Below are 17,574 nucleotides of genomic sequence, written 5' to 3'. Positions count from 1 at the left end.
CATTCACCTCATTGGACTTGACTAATGGCGTGCCTTCACTTATTTTTTTTTTTTTAACAAAGAAATTGAATTTCTGGAATTCAGCTTTGATTCTTGCTCTACTGCTGATTGAGCTGGTCTGTGCAGGGTAGCTATCCCTGTCGGCCTTTGCCCAGCCTAGCTTTGGAAATCCATACCCAGACCCTGCTGCACTGAACGTATGGGGCTATCCTGGAAGTGATCTTAGGGCACAGAGTTCTGTGATGCTTTCCAGACATCAAGTACTGCTAAAGGTTGGCTGCGGACCCCTTTCCAGGTCCAGATCCATTTGGTATAGCCTCAGCTCTGCCCCGTCTCTAAAATTATTATTCACACAGGATTTCTATAGCGCCAACAGTTTACGCAGCGCTTTACAACATAAGGGCAGACAGTACAATTACAATACAAATGAACACCGGAGGATTCAGAGGGCTCTTCTTGTCAGCGCTTACAATATAAGAGATTCATGTATATCCAAATAAAATGGTGCAGCGCTAAATGATGATACACGATTAATACACACAATATATGCTATTTCAAACTTATGCAAATAGGTGATGTCACTCTGAAGGTGATCATTGAATATTTAAATTAGTTCAATGTGATGATGTGGATCATATAGAGATCACAATTCCAGGTGAGTGGACGTTCTGATCCGGGAGTGATAATTGGTGCAAACCACACAAATGGGTGAAAAACGCACTCACCAGATGTGCGTTTAAGATACGCAATAAATAATCCTGCGTCACCAGGCCATAGATCGGTCATCAGATCTCGGATCGGGTTACCCACGGATCACCATCCAGGTTCCACAGAAACAAGGTCATCAGAAACCGCTACCAGGTATCACCACCAGGGTCATGATTCCTCCAGATGGGCACTGCGAATGATAGCACTCACACAGAGTGCCCAATAAGAGACCACATAGCGTGATACTGCTTAAGGTGCCTTTATTCAAGTATGGTGGGTGTATAGTACATAACAAAAAGAATTCCAAAAGTTATTGACCATAAATTCCAAGGTGTCCACCTGCGGTGGTTCGATGTCCTGTTGCTGCAGCTCTGACGCGTTTCGTGTTAATTAACAAATCTAAATAGCACCAGTACAGATGTCCAGGCTGCAAGCCCTTATCCCTATGACTACGTGCATCGCACGAAACGCGTCAGATGGGGCTGCAGCAACAGGACATCTAACCACCGCAGGTGGACACCTTGGAATTTATGGTCAGTAACTTTTGGAATGCTTTTTGTTATGTACTATACACCCACCATCCTTGAATAAAGGTACCTTAAGCAGTATCACGCTATGTGGTCTCTTATTGGGCACTCTGTGTGAGTGCTATCATTCGCAGTGCCCATCTGGAGGAATCATGACCCTGGTGGTGATACCTGGTAGCGGTTTCTGGTGACCTTGTTTCTGTGAAACGTGGATGGTGATCCGTGGGTAACCCGATCCGAGATCTGATGACCGATCGATGGCCTGGTGACGCAGGATTATTTATTGCGTATCTTAAACGCACATCTGGTGAGTGCGTTTTTTCACCCATTTGTGTGGTTTGCACCAATTATCACTCCCGGATCAGGACGTCCACTCACCTGGAATTGTGATCTCTATATGATCCACATCATCACATTGAACTAATTTAAATATTCAATGATCACCTTCAGAGTGACATCACCTATTGGCATAAGTTTGAAATAGCATATATTGTGTGTATTAATCGTGTATCATCATTTAGCGCTGCACCATTTTATTTGGTGTATACATGTACTATTGGAGGTTTTTCTTGGTTACCTTTTTTGGTGTATCAGCAGCTTATTAGCGTGTGTGTGCGTGCGTGCGTGCGTGTGTAATATACTTTAATTTTTTGTCTTAAGGTAGCGCTCACTAAATACCCTTTACTACAATATAAGAGATTCACTTTGAGTAGGGCCGAGCGTTGGCAGCTGTCTCGTTATTTGCATCATTTTGGCGTCCTTTTGTAGTTCCCTGTACCGCAGGTTGATGCTGAAGGACTGAGCGCAAAACTCATCCACTGGGTGGATGAACTGCAGTCTTCTGCCATCCCCTCAAGATTTACAAGCGGCCTTTTTGATGCCATGCGCAATACCTTGCCTGTGTAGGATCAATCTCCTGTCCCCAGCGTTGGGTCTTTCAGACATTTTACAGCTGCAAAGGCTTTTATCCACTGCACTTATGGCATTCTTCTTTGCGTTCTGGAAGGACCCTGAAGGGTTCTAGGCCCCACCTTTTTAGAGTGTGTTGGAACTGTTGCCCTTTTGAGAAGGAAACTGTTTAAAGTTGGTCTATACCCATTTCAAATGGGAAACCACCAGACCAACAGAGGGGACTTATCTCATGTTCCAGTTTTCTGTGGCAGGTTCTGTCCTTTGCTGGCTGTGACCATAATACAGTGGAGGAAACAAGTATTTGATCCCCTGCTGATTTTGAATGTTTGCCCACTCACAAAGAAATGATCGGTCTAAAAATCGAATGTTCGGTGTATTGTAACACTGAAAGACAGAAAAGCATTAACAAATGCAAAAGAAATGCATGTCTAACAAATGATGACTGATCTGCATGTTCATGAGGGAAATACGTATTTGATCCCCTATCATTCAGCAGGATTTCTGGCTACCAGGTGTCTTTCATACAGGTAACAAGCTAGGATTAGAAGCAGTCTCTTACAGGGAGTGCTGCTAATCTCATTTTGTTACCTGAATAAAACACACCTGTCCACAGGAGCAATCAAACAATCAGATTCCAAACTCTCCACCATGGCAAAGACCAAAGAGCTGTCCAAGGATGACAGACTGTAGACCTACACAAGGCTGGGCTACAAAACTATCACCAAGCAGCTTGGTGAGAAGGTGACAACAGTTGGTGCAATCATTCGCAAATGGAAGAAACACAAAACAACTATCGGTCTCCCTAGGTCTGGTGCACCATGCAAGATCTCACCTTGTGGAGTGCCAATGATCATGAGAACAGTGAGGAATCATCCCAGAACTACACGGGAGGATCTTGTCAATGATCTCCAGGCAGCTGGGACCACAGTCACCAAGAAAACAATTGGTAACACACTACGCCGACAAGGATTGAAATCCTGCAGTGCCCGCAAGGTCCCTCTGCTCAGGAAAGCACATGTCCAGGCCTGTCTGATGTTTGCCACTGAACATCTGAATGATGCAGAGGAGGACTGGTTGAAAGTGTTGTGGTCAGATGAGACCAAAATCCAGCTCTTTTGCATCAACTGAACTTGACCTGTTAGGAGGAGGAGGAATGCTGCCTATGACCCCAAGAACACCATCCCAACTGTCAAACATGGTGGTGGAAACATTCTGCTTTGGGGTTGTTTTTCTACTAAGGAGACAGGACTACTGCACCGCATCAAAGGGACGATAGACAGGGCAATGTACCGTCAAATCTTGGGTGAGAACCTTCTTCCCTCAGCCAGGCATTGAAAATGGGTCGTGGATGGGTGTTCCAGCATGACAATGACCCAAAACACACGACCAAGGCAACAAAGGAGTGGCTCAAGAAGAAGCACATTAAGGTCCTGGAGTGGCCTAACCAGTCTCCAGACCTTAATCCGATTGAAAATCTGTGGAGGGGGCTGAAAGTTCGAGTTGCCAAATGTCAGCCACCAAACCTTAATGACTTGGAGAGGATCTGCCAAGAGGAGTGGGCCAAAATCCCTCCTGAGATGTGTGCAAACCTGGTGGCCAACTCCAGGAAACGTCTGACCTCTGTGATTGCCAACAAGGGATTTGCCACCAAGTACTAAGTCATGTTTTGTGAAGGGGATCAAATACTTATTTCCCTCATGAACATGCAGATCAGTCATCATTTGTTAGACATGCATTTCTGCTGAATTTTTTTTGCTATTCTGTCTCAGTGTTACAATACACCGAACATTCAATTTTTAGACCGATCATTTCTTTGTGAGAGGGCAAACATTCAAAATCAGCAGGGGAGCAAATACTTATTTCCTTCACTGTATGTCAAATCGTGGTGTTAGATCCCACCAAAAAAGGATCTCTTCACTGCCTCAAAGTACCACCAAGCTTACTAAGCCAGGTTTTCAAACAGCCCTTAAGGTGGGATGCCTGCCGAACCCTCTGGGAATCCTTCAGCATGATGTTGTGTTCCTACTTTTCAAAGTAGGGGTGGAGGGGGTTGCTAATCCAGAGAGCACCCATTCAGGCTAATGCCTGGCTTTTGGCCCCCCTAAGTGACCAGGTCCAAATTGGGCCCAAAGTGTCAATATTTTGTGTTATTTTCCAGCACTGCCTTAACCCTCTTGGGCATGGAGTTCACCAGAGCTTCACAGGTTGTCACTGGAGTCCTCTTCCACTCCTCCATGATGTCATCACAGAGCTGGTGGATGTAGAGACCTTGCGCTCCTCCACCTTCCGTTTTGAGAATACCCCACAGATGCTCAATAGGGTTTAGGTCTGGAGACATGCTTGGCCAGTCCATCACCTTCACCCTCAGCTTCTTTAGCAAGGTAGTGGTGGTCTTGGAGGTGTGTTTGGGGTCGTTATGTTGGAATACTGCCCTGTGGCCCAGTCTCCAAAGGGAGGGGGATCATGCTCTGCTTCAGTATGTCATAGTACATGTTGGCATTCATGGTTCCCTCAATGAACTGTATCTCCCCAGTGCCGGCAGCACCCATGCAGCCCCAGACCATGACGCTCCCACCACTATGCTTGACTGTAAGCAAGACACTACGTCACATTGTAGCAAAGTGTCATTTCTTCAGTCTTGTCACATGAAAAGATAGAATAAGTTATTTACAAAAATGTCAGGGGTGGACTCACTTTTGTGAGATACTGTACAAGTTAGAACAAAGGGCAACCAAAGTTGGATCCAGGTGACTTGGTAGATCAGGGAGGCCCTCTGGAGAGGTGGAGGGATGACACAGAGTGGTACTGGGCACCGCTGATGAAATTATATGCCCCAAAAGAAGCCCTCAAGGGGTGTACAATCTACAGTCCCTAACTCACATTCATACATACACATACTAGGGCCAATTTAGACAGGATCCAATTCACCTACCAGCATGTCTTAGGAGTGTGGGAGGAAACTGGAGTACCCGGAGGAAACCCACACAGGCACAGGGAGAATATGCAAACTCCTGGCAGGGGGTGCTGTGGTTGGGATTCGAAACAACGACCGTAGTACTGCCAGGTGGAAGTGCTAACCATTTAGCCACTGTGCTGCCACTGTTCCTGCTATACTCATTGTGGAAGACTGCGACAACCCTCTGGGGAAAAAGAGAGAACAGTTTTTATGGTGGCCCTAGAGGACAATATCCCCTCAAAGGGCTAATGCCTGTAAGATCTCCCTGGGTCAGGGTTCAGTGTTGGTATTCTTTTTTCACCCATAGGCAACATACATCAATTTCATTTCTTACTGGATTGGTCAACAGCATGATTGCCCTCTGGCCCCTCGTCTTTATACAGGAGTTACCTTTCTCTTCTCATTTGCAGAAGCCTTTGGTGTTGAGGGCCGCCTTCTTAGAGGTGCCTCATTTTTCTGTCCTCTTCTCAGTCTATCTCAGCCCCTTTTTATGGCACTAGTTCCAAGTACCAAGGAGTCTGTCTCTGAGGACCAGCTAGTTTGTGGCACCTTCTCATCTGGTAGATGCTACAAAACTTTTTCCCTGTCAGGAGGGCTCCTCTTGTTGGAGAATTATTCTATTGGGGCTGAATTCTGGTATCCCAGGACAGGGAATTCCTGTTATTGGTTTGGTTCCACCTTCTGTGTTTATTTCTTACTAGCTGGTGACCATTTCATCTTGGTCTGGGGCAGCAGGTTGATTCTCTGTGTCCTCCCTCTGGTCATGTTGGGAGGTTCCTGCATCTGATACGGTTTTAGCCTCATCCAGCTTCAGTTTAGGCATTGGTCCTTCAGATGGCTCTTTTGGGTGTAAGGTCCCAGCTCTGTTTTCTGTAGCTGCCCATGCCTCAGTTTGACTGTCTCTTGGTGGATGTCCCAGCAGTATATGATCCATGTGTCTCTTGCTGGACTACCGTGTGTCTACCAGAACACCTACATCCAGAACCATAACACCCAAATCCTTCTCCAGTATTGACTCACCTAGTTGACTGTTTACTGTATGCTTGTTTTTGTGACCCCAAGTGAATAACATTACATTTGCCAACATGAAATCTTATTTGCAATATATTTGCTCGATCATTTTGGTGTGCCTCGGGTTCTGACTGATGAGTAATACATTGGAGGCGGATATAGAGATGGCCTGTAGGGGGCACTATACGTCCTTCATATCTTTAACAGCACATTGTCTCTCTCCCACAGAAGCCCTATCCTCAGATGAAAGGTGTTGCAGAGAACGGCTTCCATAATTCCATCATGACCCCCATCTACAAGTCTGCAGAAATCACAATGGATTTGTAAGTGTTGTCACCTGACCCCCCTTCCTGTGTTCATGTAAAAGGTCTTGGGTACTATCCCGGAGGTGCCATGACTACCAGAATGGACGGCCATCGTGGACCGTGACTGTAGAAATCTTCCCCACCTATCAGCCAGCACCGGGTCCCTAGTTACACCACAGTGTCTCTATACAGTGCAGTCCAACTGCCGTTTTGTAAAATACTAACCTTTTTTATAGTGACAGATATACAGGGAGCCAGCTTAAATGGTCCTATGTCCCCACTATTGAGGGATCCAGAACGTTCCAATGTGTCCTGCCTTGGGATCCTTCTATTACCCCTAAAGTGACCACACTTTACAAAGGAGACCTGCTTTAAAGTCATTTTCTGGCTGGCGGGGCAGAGCGCTGGGGGGGGATTTTTGTGTTTTGTAGTAAATTGCACCTCCAATATTTTAAACTGATCTGCTGCTGATTTTAATGAATAATTATTGTCTTTCAAGTGAATAAATCCATTGAAGGACATAGGAAGTGTATTACTAGAAAACCTGGCTGATCCTGCTGTTGTAATTTTTTTTTTTTTTTTTTTTTTCTCCTGTGCTTTCTGGGGTAGAATAACTATTCGGGGTCTTCTAGACCCCAGATGTCTCCATAAAATGGAGCTGTCATGCTTTGTTTCTGTCACAAGGGATGTTTACATTTCTTGCGATTAGGAATAAAAGTGATTTTTTTTTTTTTTTTTTTAAAAAGATCAATTTAAAGGGACAGTATAAAACCAAAAGAAAAAAAATGTAAAGCACCCCCCCCAATGCATATGTAGGTTAAGGCGTCGATGCAAATCATTCTAGCAAGGGCAATCATTCTGGCACTAGACCTCCTGTAATGCTATAATCTGATAACCTGTAAAAAAAATTTTTTTAAAGCATTGCCTATGGGGATTTTTAAATATTGTAGTTTTGCGCCATCCCACAAGTGTGTACAGTTGTAAAGCTTAACATTTAATATATCTTTTTACTCAGCGTGACATCTTTTATATTTTACTAAAAAATTGGGTTCTTTTTTTTTTTTTTTTTTTTTGGGGGGGGGGGGGGGGAATTGCTGCACAAATACCACAAGACATAAAAAAGATTGCAACAACCACCATTTTATTCTCTAATGCCTTTGCTTAACAAAAAAAAAATTACACATACACACACTTAGACACGGGCACACTTTTAGTTTTTTCAGGTATTTATCAAACATATTCAATCTCTAGTTCTATAATGGATATGGGCTGAAAGTGCACACTCTTTGGTTTAATTTGGGGGAAAGTACATCCAAACTGGAGGAAGGGTTTAGGAATTACAGCTCTTAAGAGTAGTCACCCCCCCCCCCCCCCTTTTTTTTCAAGGGACCAAATGTAATTGGAAAATTGAATATAATCATAAATAAAATGTTCATTTTTAATATTTTGTTGAGAATCCTTTACTGGCAATGACTGCCTGAAGTCTGGAACCCATGGACATGACCAAAACTGGGTTTCCTCCTTTCTGATGCTTTGCCTGAAGTCTGGAACCCATGGACATGACCAAAACTGGGTTTCCTCCTTTCTGATGCTTTGCCTGAAGTCTGGAACCCATGGACATGACCAAAACTGGGTTTCCTCCTTTCTGATGCTTTGCCTGAAGTCTGGAACCCATGGACCTGACCAAAACTGGGTTTCGTCCTTTCTGATGCTTTGCCTGAGGTCTAGAACCATGGACATGACCAAAACTTGGTTTCCTCCTTTCTGATGCTTTGCCTGAAGTTTGGAACCCATGGGCATGACCAAAGACTGGGTTTCCTCCTTTCTGATGCTTTGCCTGAAGTCTGGAACCCATGGGCATGACCAAAGACTGGGTTTCCTCCTTTCTGATGCTTTGCCAGGCTCTAACTGCAGCTGTCTTCAGTTGTTCTTTGTTTTGTGGGTCTTTCTGCCTTTTTAGTTTTGCCTTCAGCAAGTGAAATGCATGCTCAATTGGGTTGAGATCAGGTGATTGACTTGGCCATTGCAGAATATTCCACTTCTTTTCCTTCACAAACTCCTGGGTTGCTTTTTGCAGTGTGTTTTTGGATCATTGTCCATCTGTACTGTGAAGCGCCGTCCAATCACCTTTTGCTGCATTTGGCTGAATCTGGGCTGACAGTATATCTGTAAACACGGCAGAATTCATCCGGCTGCTTCTGTCTTCTGTCACATCATCAATGACCCAGTGCCACTGGAAGCCATGCATGCCCATGCCATCACCCTGCCTCCACCATGTTTTACAGATGACGTTGTGTGCTTTGGATCATGAGCTGTTGCAAGTCTTTGCCACACTTTTTTCTTCCTGTCGTTTTGGTACAGATTCATCTTAGTATCATCCGTCCAAAGAATGCTTTTCCAGAACTGCTCTGGGCAAAGTCTAATCTGGCTTTTCTACTCTTCAAGCTTATGAATGGTTTGCACCTTGTGGTGAACCCTCTGTATTTGCTCTCGTGAAGTCTTCTCTTGATTGTAGACTTCTAGAATGATACGCCCACCTCCTGGAGAGTGTCCTTCACTTGTCTGGATGTTGTGAATGGGATTTTCTTTACCATAGTGAGGATCCTGCGATCATCCACCACTGTTGTCCTCCGTGGACCTCCATGCCTTTTTATGTTGCTGAGCTCACCAGTGCGTGAGCACACCTGGCCATGAAACAGCTTTTGATTCAATTGTCCAATTACTTTTTGGTCCCTTGAAAAAGGGGGATGGCTACTCTTAAGAGCTGCAATTCCTAAACCCTTCCTCCAGTTTGGATGTACTTACACTCAAATTAAACCTGAGAGTGCGCACTTTCAGCCCATATCCATTATAGAACTATAGCTTGAATATGTTTTGGTAAAAACCTGGAAAAAATAACTAAAATTGTCCAAATATATATGGACCTAACTGTGTTCAGCCTTGTCTGCTGTTTACATTGCCAGTGTGGACATTTAGTAAATATACTTCAGCTGTTGGTGTCCGGGAAAGAAGCTCTTCACTATGAATCTCCTGGCTTTGAGATTCTACAACAAATTGCTTTCAGACACAGGGATCTTCTAGTGGAAGCAGAAGCTGCTGTGATGGCTCCATGGGTCAGTTCATCCTAAACTATGCCTTTCCTCCCCTGAAGATTCTGTCTCATTTGTGTCTCAGGAGTTGAGATTGAGGGACCTTCCAGTGATGCTCATTGTTGGCATGGAAGGTGGTGCTCCCCCTAATAAGACACGTGATGGACACTCTATATGTTCTTCCAGTAGCTTAGTTTGGATCAGCATTTGGCTCTCAGCAGCAACACACATCAGGTTTCCCCTCTTGGTTAAAAGACAGTTGGCCTCTTTTTCCCCAGTTATCGTTGAAGGATTTTCCCATGTAACCCCCCCCTGTTCATTTTTGTGTAACTCTCTCATCGGATTTGAATTTGACGCTCTCCATGCTAGAAAAAAATGCCAGTTCCCTTCTCTACTGTCACCCACATGGTGGTTTTCTTGTAGCTATCCCCATCTGTGAGTCAAATGTCTGTGCTGGCAGCCTTATCCTGTAAGAACCTTTCTGGTTCTGTTGAGGGCCATGGTTGTGTTTGAGGTCCAGAACTTCCTTCCTATCTAAAGTAGTTTAGGCCTTTCACCTCAGCCAGGACATGACTGTTCTGTCTGGCTCCAGCTCATCAAATGATATTTTGTCTATTTCCTGGATCACAGCTACTGTTTCCTTCAAAGACTGGTTTCCTTTTGTCTTTCTGGAAGGTCTCCATAAGGGTTTCTCATTCCAACAGCTTAGGCTGTTGTTCATGCTTCTAGTTTAAGATTCAGGTTTCACCCTTTCCTATCAAGACACACTGTTAAAACTGTGAAGTCCTCTTGAGCTTTTCATTATCTGGTTCCTGTTTCTCAAATCTACAAGGCTGCCACTTGGTCATCCCTACACGTCCTACAGGATAAACGTTCAAGCCTCATTTGATGCTGGCTTCGGGCGTTGGGTCCTTCAGGAGGCTCTTGAAGCTGCAGGTTGTCCCCTGTTCTTTTGTCTCCTTGGGCCTGTTAACATTGCTTGCTGTGCTTCTACCCGTCTGTTGGAGTGCCTTTTTGGATGTCCCAAAGGTTAAGACTTCTTCTATCCCTCAATGGACAAGAACAGACAAAGGATGTTTTGTATCTTCCATAAAATCCTTTGCAACCATTAAAAACATAGGTCCCACCCCTCTGTTTTTATGATCATGCCGTCTGTACAGCTTTATAAAACTGAGGCACGCTGAAAGTAGGAGGGGCTATTCTGGGCTGGCCTCCAGTTTTGTTTGCCAATGTCTGATCCTCCTTCAGGTGGCAGAATAACTCTAAAGTTTATGTCCTTGTCCTTCAATACACTCCAAGAATAGGATTTTAATAGGTGTACAAATAGCTTATTAGTAATATACCAAACACACTGAAGGACGTGAAGGTGGTGGGGTAGACGTGGTGTGAATGAAGGTCATACACCCTCCTGGAGGGTTGGAGAATTCCTGATCGTATGTAGAAGAGTTCAAGAAAAGGGAAACGGCCCAGAAGAAGTTGGGGTGGTGTCTGCTGAGGAAAAGAGGCATGAGCCATAAAATGAAGCAGTTGGGGGAGTGCATGTTCAGAAGGAGCTTTATATCCATGATTCTCTGATTGTAAAGTCTCCTTTGTGTCAAAGCTTTCTTTATTTCTCCATGTCACAGCACTTTCTTCCTTCATCTCTTCTCCTCCACAGCCGGAATGTTTACCACTCAGACTGGGAGTTCCCTGATTGGATCCCACGTAAAGACAGTTGGCACTTCCTGTCCTGCCAGTGAGTACCTTGTGACTGTGACCCACAAATCCCCCCCTCCTTTTTCCTCTTCTTTCTTTTTCCCGCTTCTTTCTTTTTTTTTTTTTCTTTTTTCTCTTTTTTCCTGCTTCTTTCTTCTTTCTTTTTTTTCTTTTTTTCCTGCTTCTTTCTTTTTTTCTCTTTTTCCTGCTTCTTTCTTTTTTCTTCCTGCTTCTTTCTTTTTTTCTCTTTTTCTTCTTTCTTTTTCTTTTTCTTCCTTCTTTCTTCTTTCTTTTTCTTCCTGCTTCTTTCTTTTTCTTTTTCTTCCTGCTTCTTTCTTTTTCTTTTTCTTCCTGCTTCTTTCTTCTTTTTTTTTTTTTTTCTTTTTTCTTCCTGCTTCTTCCTTCTTTTTTTTTTTTTTCTTTTTTCTTCCTGCTTCTTTCTTTTTCTTTTTTCTTCCTGCTTCTTTCTTTTTCTTTTTTCTTCCTGCTTCTTTTTTTTTCTTCTTTTTTTCCTGCTTCTTTTTTCCTTCCTCTCTCTCCTCTTTCTCACCATGCTAATAGATATCAGGAAAAATACATGACCACATGTGAATAAGAAAAAGAAACCTCTAAATGTGGGAGGAGCCTCCTAAAAAGATGGAAATTTGCTAGGAAAGGATATTGGTGTGGTGATTGGCAGCTAGTGGGGGGGACAGAAGTCTTGTAGCAACATTCATTGCAGATTATGAGATTTATCTTTCAGTATCCACTAGAACAAAAGGATGTGCCAGTGATCTGGATGGGAAATAAGGATGCACTTTGGCACAGATTCTCTGGTCATTGGCTGTCTTGGAAGGCGCATGGGCGCAGCCGTTGTGGGTGACGGTCATTGTAGGGGTGAGGTGGCTGTTGTGGTGATGGTCACTGTACGGGTGGGGTGGTGGTTTTGGTGACAGTCACTGTAGGTATGGGGGTGGCGATTGTGGTAGGTGTGGGTGCAGCGGTCTTGGAAGGTGTGCACACAGCAGTCTTGGTGGGGGTGGCAGTTGTGGTGGCGGTCATTGTAGGTGTGGTGCTCTTGGTGGATGTGGGTGGGACGGTCAGTGTAGGTGTCGTCATGTCATAAACTGAATGTCATGTTTGTTTTTTCCAATACAGGGAAGCCGAGCCTTACCTCCCTCTCCAGCCCTCCTCACCTCCATTCTCCATCAGACGGGAAGGAATCAAGGAAGAGGCAGAGCCTTGTGTCCTGAACAGGTGTGTTTAATTCCTATAGGTGTGGCTTCATCCCAGTGCTCGTCCTTATAATGAATGGGTGTCATGGGTGTTAAATTGGTGCTTATTTTTTTGGTATATAGTGCTATTGTGTGATTTCTCCGCCCACCTTATTGCCCCCACATCTTTCTCCTCTCTGCAGGTTCCAATCTCTCCCCCCTCACCCTGAGCGCTGGGACTTTGCCTTCTTTGTGGGGGGCCCTGTATGGTCCATGGAATGGTGCCCGACCCCGGCTGGCTCCGGGGCCTGTCAGTACGTGGCTGTGTACTGTCATCGTGGGATGGATGACCGGCATAGCCTGCATGTGACGCACAGCCGACCGGCACTGCTCCAGATCTGGAACCTGGGAGCCCTGAATGTGGAGAGCGGGTGAGTGTTAACGTGATTGGCCCTGACATCTGAATGTCCTGGAATACTTTGTATATCAGTTATTCTACCCAGCAGCCCCAACAATTTGTTTTTCTCCTGCAGTAGTGAAAAAAAACGTTCAGTTCATACTACAGCTAATTTTTTGGATCTGGTGATGAGCTGATCAATTTTTGTGCAACCCTCTACTGTACTCAATGAACGCAGAATGGTTCTTTATATTTGCTGGGTGGACTGTTGTTAAAGTGGTTGTAAAGGCTTGGCCCTCGATCCGGCGCTGCGCCGAAGAGCGCCAGGCAGGCCCTCGATCAGGCGCCCGAGAAGAGCGCCAGGCAGGCCCTCGATCAGGCGCCCGAGAAGAGCGCCGGGCAGGCCCTCGATCAGGCGCCCGAGAAGAGCGCCGGGCAGGCCCTCGATCAGGCGCCCGAGAAGAGCGCCGGGCAGGCCCTCGATCAGGCGCCCGAGAAGAGCGCCGGGCAGGCCCTCGATCAGGCGCCCGAGAAGAGCGCCGGGCAGGCCCTCGATCAGGCGCCCGAGAAGAGCGCCGGGCAGGCCCTCGATCAGGCGCCCGAGAAGAGCGCCGGGCAGGCCCTCGATCAGGCGCCCGAGAAGAGCGCCGGGCAGGCCCTCGATCAGGCGCCCGAGAAGAGCGCCGGGCAGGCCCTCGATCAGGCGCCCGAGAAGAGCGCCGGGCAGGCCCTCGATCAGGCGCCCGAGAAGAGCGCCGGGCAGGCCCTCGATCAGGCGCCCGAGAAGAGCGCCAGGCAGGCCCTCGATCAGGCGCCCGAGAAGAGCGCCAGGCAGGCCCTCGATCAGGCGCCCGAGAAGAGCGCCAGGCAGGCCCTCGATCAGGCGCCCGAGAAGAGCGCCAGGCAGGCCCTCGATCAGGCGCCCGAGAAGAGCGCCAGGCAGGCCCTCGATCAGGCGCCCGAGAAGAGCGCCAGGCAGGCCCTCGATCACGTGGGTTCAGTGGACATACAGCACAGTTTGGGATCAAGCGGGCATGAGTGCCCCTGTAGTCAGTACCATCCAGCAACATGGAGACAAAGGGGAGAGCCTTGTGGAATAAATGGATCGTCCAAAAATTCCATTTTGACTTCATAAGCTGGCCATACACTATACAATCTAATTTTCAGATTTACCAAAGGTGGTGTATTATGTAATTCTATATTACAAACTTAGAAAGTCCATTGATTTGGTATCATATCAGAAGGGCCCTTGCAGTAGATAGTTGATAGTAGTTCTAAAGGAGACTGTACAGTCAGAATGTGTAGGGCATGGTTGGCTTTTTTGTAGCGCTCACACAGTGGGGAGTCCTGAAAGGAGATATGTGATTGGTGGGTGTGGAATATAAAGAATAGTTCCGCCACTTCTATTAATATGATGCATTACTGTGACTTCTGATTGGTTCCTTAGCTGCGAGTCTCTGGCGTCTTTCTCTTATGGGCTGGCGGCGGATGAAGGCTGCATCTGGGACATGAAGTTCTGCCCCAGTGGAGGGTGGGAGCTCCCATCTACCCCCAGGAAGGTGAGTTTGGAGCAGTCTCATGGGTGGGCCTTTTACACAGATATGGGGGTGTGGCCTCTCTTGTCTTCCCCCCCCACCCCCCCCCACCCCCATCACTGACCACGTTTGTGATTAGCTTATTAAGATGCAGCAAATTAAGGTAAAAAAAAAAAATTTGCATACTTTGGGGGAGGCCCTCTCCTCATTAAAACCAAAATCCAAGGGAAAGCGTGTTTTGGAAGTTTTAATAACATGGAAGGGTTGGAACTCTTTTGTCTGTTTGTCATTTTGTCATTTTTAGGAAGTGAGGGTTCTCTCCCCAACCCAATTTCTGTCTTTATTGGGTGTCCGAGCAGGAAGTGAGGCAACCCCCCCCGACCCAATTCCTGTTTTTTGGGTGTCAGAACGAGAAGTGAGGCACCCGTATTCCCAACCCTGTTCCTGTCTTATTGGGTGTCAGAGCAAGGCTTGAGGAAACCCCCACCCAAACCCGGTTCCTGTTTTATGGGGGGGCTGGAGCAGGGAGTGTGGCACCCCCAACCCAGTCCCTGACTTATTAGCTGTCAGAGCAGAAAGTGAGGCAACCCCCCCCCCCCAAAAACCAATTCCTTTCTTACTGGGTTTTCGGAGCAGGGAGAGAGGCAACCCCCCCAAACCCATTCCCTTCTTATTGGCTGTCAGAGCAGGGAGTGAGGCTACCATCCCAATTCCTGTCTTATTGGGTGTCAGAGCAGAGAGTGACACTACCCACCACCCCCCCTAACCCAATGCCTGTGTTGTTGGGTGTCAGAACAGAAAGTGAAACCAACTCCCCCCCCCCCCCCCCCAAAAAAAAAAAAAATTCTGTCTTGCTGGGTTTTTGGAGCAGGGAGTGAGGCAACCCCCCCAAATCCAGTTCCTGTCTTGGGTGTCAGAGCAGAGAGTGAGGCAACCCCCTCCAAACCCAGTTCCCTTCTTATTGGCTGTCAGGAATTGAGAAGGTATCCTCACCCCCTGCTCTATCTTATTTGGTGTCAGAGCAGAAAGTGACACTACCCACCACCCCCCAACCCAATTCCTGTGTTGTTAGGTGTCAGAGCAGGGAGTGAGGCAACCCCCAAAAATCCAGTTGCTGTCTTACTGGGTGTCGGAGCAGGGAGTGAGGCAACCCCCCCCCCCCCCCTCAAAACCAATTCCTGCCTTATTGGGTGTCGGAGCAGGGAGTGAGGCAACCCCCCAAAATCCAGTCCCTGTTTTATTGGGTGTCGGAGCAGGGAGTGAGGCAACCCCCCAAAATCCAGTCCCTGTCTTATTGGGTGTCGGAGCAGGGAGTGAGACAACCCCCCAAAATCCAGTCCCTGTCTTATTGGGTGTCAGAGCAGGGAGTGAGGCAACCCCCCAAAATCCAGTTCCTGTCTTACTGGGTGTCGGAGCAGGGAGTGAGGCAACCCCCCACAAAACCAATTCCTTTCTTACTGGGTTTTTGGAGCAGGGAGTGAGGCAACAACCCCCCCCCAAACCCAGTTCCCTTTTTATTGGCTGTCAGAGCAGGGAGTGAGGCTACCGTCCCATTTCCTGTCGTCTTGGGTGTCTGTGCAGGAAGTGAGGGCCCCCACCAGAATTCCTGTCTTATTGGGTGTCTGAGCAGGAAGTGAGGGCCCCCACCAGAATTCCTGTCTTATTGGGTGTCGGAGCAGGAAGTGAGGCAACCCCCCAAAATCCAGTCCCTGTCTTATTGGGTGTCGGAGCAGGGAGTGAGACAACCCCCCAAAATCCAGTCCCTGTCTTATTGGGTGTCAGAGCAGGGAGTGAGGCAACCCCCCAAAATCCAGTTCCTGTCTTACTGGGTGTCGGAGCAGGGAGTGAGGCAACCCCCCACAAAACCAATTCCTTTCTTACTGGGTTTTTGGAGCAGGGAGTGAGGCAACAACCCCCCCCCAAACCCAGTTCCCTTTTTATTGGCTGTCAGAGCAGGGAGTGAGGCTACCGTCCCATTTCCTGTCGTCTTGGGTGTCGGTGCAGGAAGTGAGGGCCCCCCAACAGAATTCCTGTCTTATTGGGTGCTGGAGCAGAAAGTGAGGGCCCCCTAACAGAATTCCTGTCTTATCGGGTGTCTGTGCAGGAAGTGAGGGCCCCCACCAGAATTCCTGTCTCATTGGGTGTCTGAGCAGGAAGTGAGGGCCCCCACCAGAATTCCTGTCTTATTGGGTGTCGGAGCAGGAAGTGAGGGCCCCCCAACAGAATTCCTATCTTATTGGGTGTCGGTGCAGGAAGTGAGGGCCCCCACCAGAATTCCTGTCTTATTGGGTGTCGGAGCAAAGAGTGAGGCTGTCACTTATCCCCCCCCCCCCCCAAGCCCAACCTCTAGTCCCCGGTGCCGACACGTCTGACTTTTCACAGCCACAGGACACAGTGCTGTCTGTGCCTCCTGCTGAGATCAACCTCATCTCCCACCCCCTGCGGGGCACAAGAACTCCAAGATCTCATTACAAAATCATAAAAATAAAATATTTCTGGTCTCCATCACAGACGCATACTCCATTGATATTCTGGGATTCCCCATTAGAGGGAGCTCTTGTGTTTTGAGTGCCTTGTCCTGCCTGCTGCTGGTATTGGCCACACAGGGAGTGCATTGTTTTCAGTTGGAGGAATAGATTGTGAGGAGGAGCAGTAAAGCACAACCACCTTGTAGTGCCAAAAAGCATATGTAATGAGCGAATATGACAGCTCATAAATGACTGTGAGTGGATGAAGGGTTTTCAGAACATTGACACGCATTGGCTGAACACCATTGATCATACAGATTGTTCCAACTTGTTGCCCAAGATTGACGCTTTAACTCTCTATATTCCTGCAGGACTCGCAGATGGCCAGACTGGGACTCTTGGCGGCCGCCTTTTCCAGCGGCCATGTTGAAATCTTCAGCCTACCTCACCCGGAATCGCTTCAAGCTCACCGAAAATCCCAGGTAAAAGGTAGGAAGCAACCGACCCCACTCAGTCCATCCCAGTGCCGCCCGTCGGGAGTGTTCACATGAGGAGGGTTACAGCACAGTTGTGCGAGAATGGCCGAGGCTGCCATGTTGGTTGGCTGGAACTGGATTGGACTCAGGTTTGAGGTGGAGGAGGTGGCTGTGTAGAGTTGCACCAACTTCTCAACCTGACTCCCAGTCCAGGTCCCCCTCTGTGTGGGAGCTGTATAGGATATGCAGAGGTCTCCTTGCCAAGATTGTGCGGCCTTAAAGTCTTACTAAACCCCCAACAG

General features: G+C 47.3%; 1 protein-coding gene across 1 annotated transcript in view; it reads left to right on the top strand.

Annotated features, from left to right (window-relative positions):
* Positions 1 to 17,574, top strand: part of GTF3C2 (general transcription factor IIIC subunit 2) — a 65,090-nt gene that overhangs the window by 11,685 nt on the left and 35,831 nt on the right. The window contains exons 5-10 of the mRNA XM_089659664.1: positions 6,343 to 6,437; positions 11,166 to 11,243; positions 12,341 to 12,439; positions 12,600 to 12,827; positions 14,241 to 14,352; positions 17,168 to 17,285. Coding sequence (XP_089515790.1) covers positions 6,343 to 6,437; positions 11,166 to 11,243; positions 12,341 to 12,439; positions 12,600 to 12,827; positions 14,241 to 14,352; positions 17,168 to 17,285 — 730 coding nt within the window. The remainder of the gene's footprint in view (positions 1 to 6,342; positions 6,438 to 11,165; positions 11,244 to 12,340; positions 12,440 to 12,599; positions 12,828 to 14,240; positions 14,353 to 17,167; positions 17,286 to 17,574) is intronic.

Source organism: Staurois parvus, unplaced genomic scaffold (assembly GCF_062004578.1).
Source record: "Staurois parvus isolate SC_StPar_1 unplaced genomic scaffold, SC_StPar_1.0 ptg001181l, whole genome shotgun sequence".
Lineage (NCBI taxonomy): Eukaryota > Metazoa > Chordata > Amphibia > Anura > Ranidae > Staurois > Staurois parvus.
Note: the sequence above shows the minus strand (reverse complement) of the source record. Positions and strands in the feature narration are given on the sequence as shown.